General features: G+C 56.3%; 4 protein-coding genes across 4 annotated transcripts; all 4 read right to left on the bottom strand.

The window, feature by feature from the left end:
- Positions 1 to 309: 309 nt before the first annotated feature.
- On the bottom strand, positions 310 to 2790 carry DQ04_01421030 (hypothetical protein; the record flags this gene model as incomplete). Its single annotated transcript, XM_009310700.1, has 1 exon — positions 310 to 2790. The coding sequence occupies one exon, from the start codon at positions 2788 to 2790 to the stop codon at positions 310 to 312; it is 2481 nt and encodes an 826-aa protein (XP_009308975.1).
- Positions 2791 to 3583: 793 nt separating this feature from the next.
- On the bottom strand, positions 3584 to 3901 carry DQ04_01421020 (ATPase subunit 9; the record flags this gene model as incomplete). The annotated part of the gene is made up of 1 exon (XM_009310699.1): positions 3584 to 3901. The coding sequence occupies one exon, from the start codon at positions 3899 to 3901 to the stop codon at positions 3584 to 3586; it is 318 nt and encodes a 105-aa protein (XP_009308974.1).
- A 351-nt stretch (positions 3902 to 4252) lies between these two features.
- On the bottom strand, positions 4253 to 4594 carry DQ04_01421010 (hypothetical protein; the record flags this gene model as incomplete). The annotated part of the gene is made up of 1 exon (XM_009310698.1): positions 4253 to 4594. The coding sequence occupies one exon, from the start codon at positions 4592 to 4594 to the stop codon at positions 4253 to 4255; it is 342 nt and encodes a 113-aa protein (XP_009308973.1).
- A 1287-nt stretch (positions 4595 to 5881) lies between these two features.
- On the bottom strand, positions 5882 to 6208 carry DQ04_01421000 (60S ribosomal protein l36; the record flags this gene model as incomplete). Its single annotated transcript, XM_009310697.1, has 1 exon — positions 5882 to 6208. The coding sequence occupies one exon, from the start codon at positions 6206 to 6208 to the stop codon at positions 5882 to 5884; it is 327 nt and encodes a 108-aa protein (XP_009308972.1).
- Between the last annotated feature and the right edge of the window lie 32 nt (positions 6209 to 6240).

Below are 6240 nucleotides of genomic sequence, written 5' to 3'. Positions count from 1 at the left end.
AAAAAAAGGCCACTGCATGTATACCAAGGCAGAGGTCTATATGCGGTTTCGCCACAGTAGACATTGCCGCTGCTTCTGCTACCGAGCGCACACATTGGCACACGCCAATGAGGGATTTTTCGTGTTAGTGGAGTATTAACGGCATGCGCCGGTTTCTTTTTCATTCTTGCATTAAACGGGGAGGTGCGAAGAGCTGTGCAGTGGGGTGCCGCTCCCACCACTGCCACCCGCCCCCACAAGCACACAGTAAGAGAAAAAGAGAGGGAGCAAAAGGAGGCACAACCCCTCCCTGCTTCCGCTCTTCATTCTTTAACAGGAGAGTTTAGAAGGGCGCAACAGCGCGGACTCGTACTCGGTGAAGGCGGCGTCGGCATGCGCGCGTTGGCCCAGCGCCACCCAATCCGGCAGCATTGCCATCCCCGTGGCACTCTCCTCTCCCTCTTCGTTGTCGCCAGCCTGCTTCTGTTCTTTTTCTCTCCCTTCCTGCTGGTGTAGAAGTGGGAGGACGGCTTTTAGGTGTTGAATAGCACCAGCTACAGCAGCTGCGTGTTCGCTACGCTTGGCAAAAAGTTGCTGCGCCCATGCGTTGGTGGCGTACCTGGAATAGAGTGCACGCTCAATGTGCAGCGTACTTTGAACGTTAAGAATAGCTGCATCATCTTCAGTCTCCTCCTTGCCATCGTCACTCGCGTCTGTATTGCTGCGACTCTTGGCTCCGGCCAATACACGTTTTGCCATGCGGCTCCTCACGGCACTTTCCAACAGCAAGCCTCCCCGGGTGGTGTGGTTGAGAATCAGATGGCCCGCCTCGCGTGAGGCCCGCAGCAACTGCGCGACCACCGCCACGTCCTCCTGCTGCAGATGGGCGCCAACCTGACGGAACAGCGTTACGATCTGCAGCGCCACGTCCGTCACGGCGGTGGCGGACGCTCCGTAGAAAAGAGACGCGGCATCATCTGGCCTAGAGGAGCAACGAAGGGCGTCGGCAACCTTTGCGAAGAGCAGGCGAAGTCCGTCCTGGCTCAAGAGCCGCAGCGCTCGTCGCATGTGCTGCGGGTTCCACGCGACTGCGAAAGGGGCGCGTCCATCCACTGTGTATGAATCACCGTCGAGTAGAAACCGTAGGCCACGCGTGGCGTTGTGCCATTGTTTCACCAGCCGCGTGTGTACAAACGGTGCCGTCTCGATTGCAAGCACATTAACAACGACGTCATCCTTGCCGTCAGACTTTCCCTCGCCTGAGGTGGCCATCGCCAGGGCGTAGTGCAGCCGCAGTGGCTCCCGGTGCCCAATCGACGAGTGGTGTTGTTGTTGATGGCTTAACAGCCGCGTCACCTCCTGTTGGTAGTTGGCTGCAGCATCCTCACCCTCGTCATCATCGCCACTGCCGCTATAATCAGCCATTCCTGTTGTCTTTTCTGCGGCGGTGGGAAGAGCAGTGTAGAACGGCTCTGGGAGAGAGTGCCACACTGCGGTGCGGAGCACATCCACCGTGTATGGCCCCTCCTGTAGCGGCAACTCAGTGTACTCCACACGACCCCACCACGGTTCCTCGTTACTATTGTTGTTGTTTTTATTGTTGCTGGAGGTGCTGCTGTTGACGCCACCGCCCTTGCCACTCTCGTGACAGCGGTGGCGCTCCGCCAGCACAACGTGGGTCTGACTTTCTGCGTTGAACATGGTCGCCAGCGGAACGCGGTGTGCCGTCATTGGCACCGGGTCAAAGGAGGCGCAGCTGAAGGATGCCCCCGCCGGTGACTCCGAAGGCACGAGACAGGTGAAGTGAAGAGCAAAGGTACGCCTGTCCTGGGAGGCAACCGTCACAGCGAGGAGGTGCGGTCCTGCGAATTCGACTCGCTCCACTGACATTCCCGCAGGCATGGAGATCATCTGTGGCTTGCTCGCATTTGGCGTTTCAGAAGACTTCGTAGCAGTGGTCGCAGTTGTATTTTTCGGGAGCTCCACCACATGGCATGCGGAACCGTCTGCAGCAAAAACTGCAACGTAGGTTGGGTCGTCCACACTTTGCCCATCTGTGCTCGACACTGCCAACGCGCAGGCGGTGATTGCACTTTTCTTCGGCACGATGTGGCTGCTGTCCAAGAGCGCCACCTCCTCCGTTGTCACCGTCACATGAGGAGAATGAGTCAGCGTCACGCGCACAAGGCGGCCGGAGCCCGTCAGCAGCAGGCACGACGTTGCCGACAGCGCTCGAGCGCCGCACAGGCCCTCGCTCCCGAACCCAGTCTCCACCAGGCGTGCGTCCGCCAAGAAGGAGCGCCATTGCCGGTTCTCGCTCTTTGTCACCCGCGGCACGTCCGCTTTAGTAGCGATGTATAGCTTTCTGCTGCACTTCGACCCAGCGTTTTTGCTCCTGTTATCCTCTTCAACAAGTAAGACGATGGTATGGGCGCTCAGGCAACAAACCTCACACACGCGGTGTCCATGGCCAACCGTGTCAACGCGAACGGCCCACTGCAGTGCCCAAGTGTCGCAGCGGAACACACCAACGGCGAAGAAGAGTTCCTGTGACGAAGCAGATGATGCCTGTGAGAAGGCGAGTGCGACGTGCTCTCCCGCTACGTGCGCGTTGGCGTCGGTCCGTTGGTCGGCCTCGGCGCGCACCTTCTTCGGTGTTGCAAACGCACTCCACGACGCCAGCGGTGGCGGCGACGAGGTGCCCGTTGGATGCACTGCCTGAATTGTCGCTGCCGGGCGCCTGCCGTACATGTCGAGGAATGAGCCATCGCAAGCAACACGCCCAGTGGCGGAGAGTTGCACAATCGACATGTCTCCCTATGTGTGTTTGTTTGTTTGTTTGTGTCTGTTTGCGTGCACGTATTCCCTTCCTCAGCAAGAGGGGCGCTGAGCGGTGTGCTTCTTCACCTCCTAAAACCCTCCACGCGCAGAGTGTTAAAAACAATGATCGCAGTGGGAACAAGAAAAACAAGCGTGCAAATTCACAGATGAGCCGACTCAAGAACAAGGCACACTCTTCACTGGCGTACCAGGAAGGTGGGGGAGAGAGAGAGAGAAACATCTGCGTTTTCGTGTTTTTTTCCCTCATCCTTTCAGCCGTTCCTAAAGTGAGCAGGAGCTCACATCCCAAGCCCAGGCGAAGGAAAGGCGGCAGCGAGCGAGCGAGAGGGAGGGGGGGAGGGACTGCGGTGCTGCAGGAGCATGCCCCGTCCGCGCCGCCCGCCACTCCCCATCATCCCTCGTGGGCTCTTTCACCTCTTTTTCCTTCTCTGAGCGTCTCAATGCATTCTGGACTCCGCTATAACTCCTACATCTCTTCTTTCCTTGTTTTTTTTTGTTGTTTTATTTTTTTTTTCTGTTTGTTTGGGGGGTTCTTGCCTTTGGGGGGTTCTTGCCTTTGGGGGGAGGTTTTCATTCTCTTCATCGCGTACTACCGGCACACCCCCCTTCATCCCCACGGCCTCACCCCTTGCTCTTTTCTTCTTTCCCCTCGTCGGAGACTTAAAGTGGCGCTCCCATTTTGTGTGGGCTACTCAGTGTCCTTCATTCGCCACCTCTCGCTCCCCCTCTCTCTCTCTCTCTCGCGCGCACACGGCAAATATGCCTACGAGAAGAGCATCAGGAAGGCAAGCATCAGCGCAAACAGGCCGATAGCCTCCGTCAGGGCGAAACCAAGAATGGCGTAGTTGAACAGCATCTTCGTCAGGTTTGGCTGCCGCGCGCAGGCGACCAGCAGGTTGCCGAAGATGGTGCCAATGCCGAGGCCAACGCCGGCCAGCGCAATAGCCGCGAGCCCGGTGCCGACGTAGTGCAGGCCCTGCACAGAGATGGCTACGGTGGATGCCCGGCGCACAACCAATGCGGAGGGTGAAGCGGCAGCCACACGACGGGCCACAGGCTGAAGAGCAAGACGGCGCATCATCTTTTCAGGTTGTCTGTGTGTATCCGCTGTTTTTTTTTTACTGACGGGTGCTATTGCTGTTACTGCTGGCTTTTAATAACTGGGTTGATGAACGCAGAGAAGTACGTATGTAAACTCGGCACCTAGAATCCAAAATAAAAGACGTTACCAGGGAAAACAGAAGAGGTTGAAGAGGAGAACAAGAGTTAGCAACAGAGAGAGAGAGAAGGAGAGAGACAGATCCATGCATACACTGCAATGTACGCAACCCAACCCATACACACACAGACAGAGTGAGTTGGGCATGCCAAAACAAACTGCATCCCCCGCTACAGACATGTATGCTTGAGGCCGCTCTCCTCTACGCGCCGCCTAAGCGCTGGCAGTCTCGCCCCCGTCCACGGCCCCCGCGCTGCGCTCCTTCTTCACCACCTCTGCTGTCCACACTGTCTCAGCGGCAACATCGTGTCCCAGAATGTACCTCGTGTCCACGTACGACTTGCCGAGGCCGAAGCCGCTGCCAAAGGCGGTCACCGCCATGCGGGCGCCGACAGAGCGGAACACCACGAGGGAGAAGGCCGCGCCGCTCAGGAAGCCAAGGCTTGTCATCTTAAGTGTGTTGTCGATGATGTACCGCCACTTCTCCGCCTCCGTGAGGGACTCGCGCGGCAGCAGGACTTTCCCGCTAGCCACTGTCGAAACGCGCGTCGTCATGTCTGATCAATGGTGGCACCTCCACTACGCTATGCAGTTTTACTTCCTGCCACACCTACCACTCACGCTACCTAAACAGACTATAGGGCATGTGTGTGTGTGTGTGTGTGTGTGTGTGGGTGTGTGTTTGTGTTTTGAAGAAGAAGAGTTGGCGTATCATGGATGCAGCAGCGTGTGGTTGGAACTGTCCCAGGCACCTCACACAAAGCAGAAACATCTGTTGGAGGTGGGCTTTGTTGCAGTTCTGCGAGGAGGAAGGGGTTATTCCTCCTCCATCACCTCCAAAACAAACAACTACAAGAAGCACATATATATCCAACTTATTGGGACGGCTCCCAGAGTGCATACCGTTTGAGTCTTATGCACAACCCATCAGACCATCATCACACCCAGACACACACAGACACAGGTAAAGAATTATTCTGAGGTTTGCTAGCACGATCCCAGCGCAGAACGAAAGATATATACCTGACCTGCTGTACCTGCAGTGTCTCTGTGCCTACCGCAGCCCGCCAGAATATTGGTGTCGGCATATGGAGAATGTGCATTCACGAACCCACAAACAGAGAATAGTGCTTCTTCAAGTCACAAAGCCCTCACACCACACATCCTGTGAAGGCAAGCTCTTCAATTTTTTTTTAAAAAAACTGCCTATTGAATCTGACACCACGCGGTGCGCAGTTAGTCACGTGCTGTCCAGCTTCAGTGCAATGTAATAGAGCCGATACCGTGTCGTGTCTGCAACCGGTCGTTGCGACAGGAGAAGAGAGCATCGTTCACCCCAGTGAGCCCATTGCATCACGGGCATAGACGCGGGTGCTACTGGTTACTGAAATCAATCGCTGAGGCTGCTAGCGTCGATGAATTTTCCCTTGGATGTACAAGATGGTTGCGTCTCCTTGCCAACCCGTGGCGGAGATCACCCAGTGGAAGCACCAGGTACGATAAGCACACTAGCACATCGCGGTGCTGTATCTACTCATACTATCACACCCACACAGAGACATATATACATATATATATATATATATATATATGTTTGGAGGAGAAGAGAGAAAACGAAACCACATGACAGGGAGAACACAATGGAGCAGCGCCTTCTCGTAGATGTCTCTAGAAGAAGAAGTGTATTGGACTGCGTGAGTGAGGTGCACACAAGGCCCTGCACGCGGAAAATACAAACAAAAGAAAAGTGAACACACGCACACACTCACACGTAGAGAAATAAACAGGCAGGCAGACATGCAGAAGCCTGCCCGGAGTTGGCCGAAGGGAGCAGCTTCCTGTCTACTTCTTCTTGGTCTGGTGGCGGAGCGCTTCCTCCATCTTGGCGCGTCTCTTCTTGGCGGCCTTGAAGTTACCGAGGCGCTTCTTGCAGAACTTCAGCGCACGCTTGTCCTTACCTACACGCAGCAGCTCCTGCACGCGCTTCTCCATGGGGGAGAGGCCGACAAGGTCCGTGATGATCGCCTTGACAGCGCGCAGCTTCTTGTGCGGAAGGGCGTAGCGGTCGTTCGACGACGGGGCGCGGGCGCGGCGGGTTGTCTTGTGGCCCTTGTTGAAGCCGGCGATGATGCCGGTGCGCGCGGCGGGGGCCGCGGTCGTTGGTGCCATGTCGGGATGTCACACTCTGTGCGGGTGAGGGA

This window comes from Trypanosoma grayi, assembly GCF_000691245.1.
Source record: "Trypanosoma grayi strain ANR4 Tgr_142_V1, whole genome shotgun sequence".
Taxonomy (NCBI): domain Eukaryota; phylum Euglenozoa; class Kinetoplastea; order Trypanosomatida; family Trypanosomatidae; genus Trypanosoma; species Trypanosoma grayi.
Note: the sequence above shows the minus strand (reverse complement) of the source record. Positions and strands in the feature narration are given on the sequence as shown.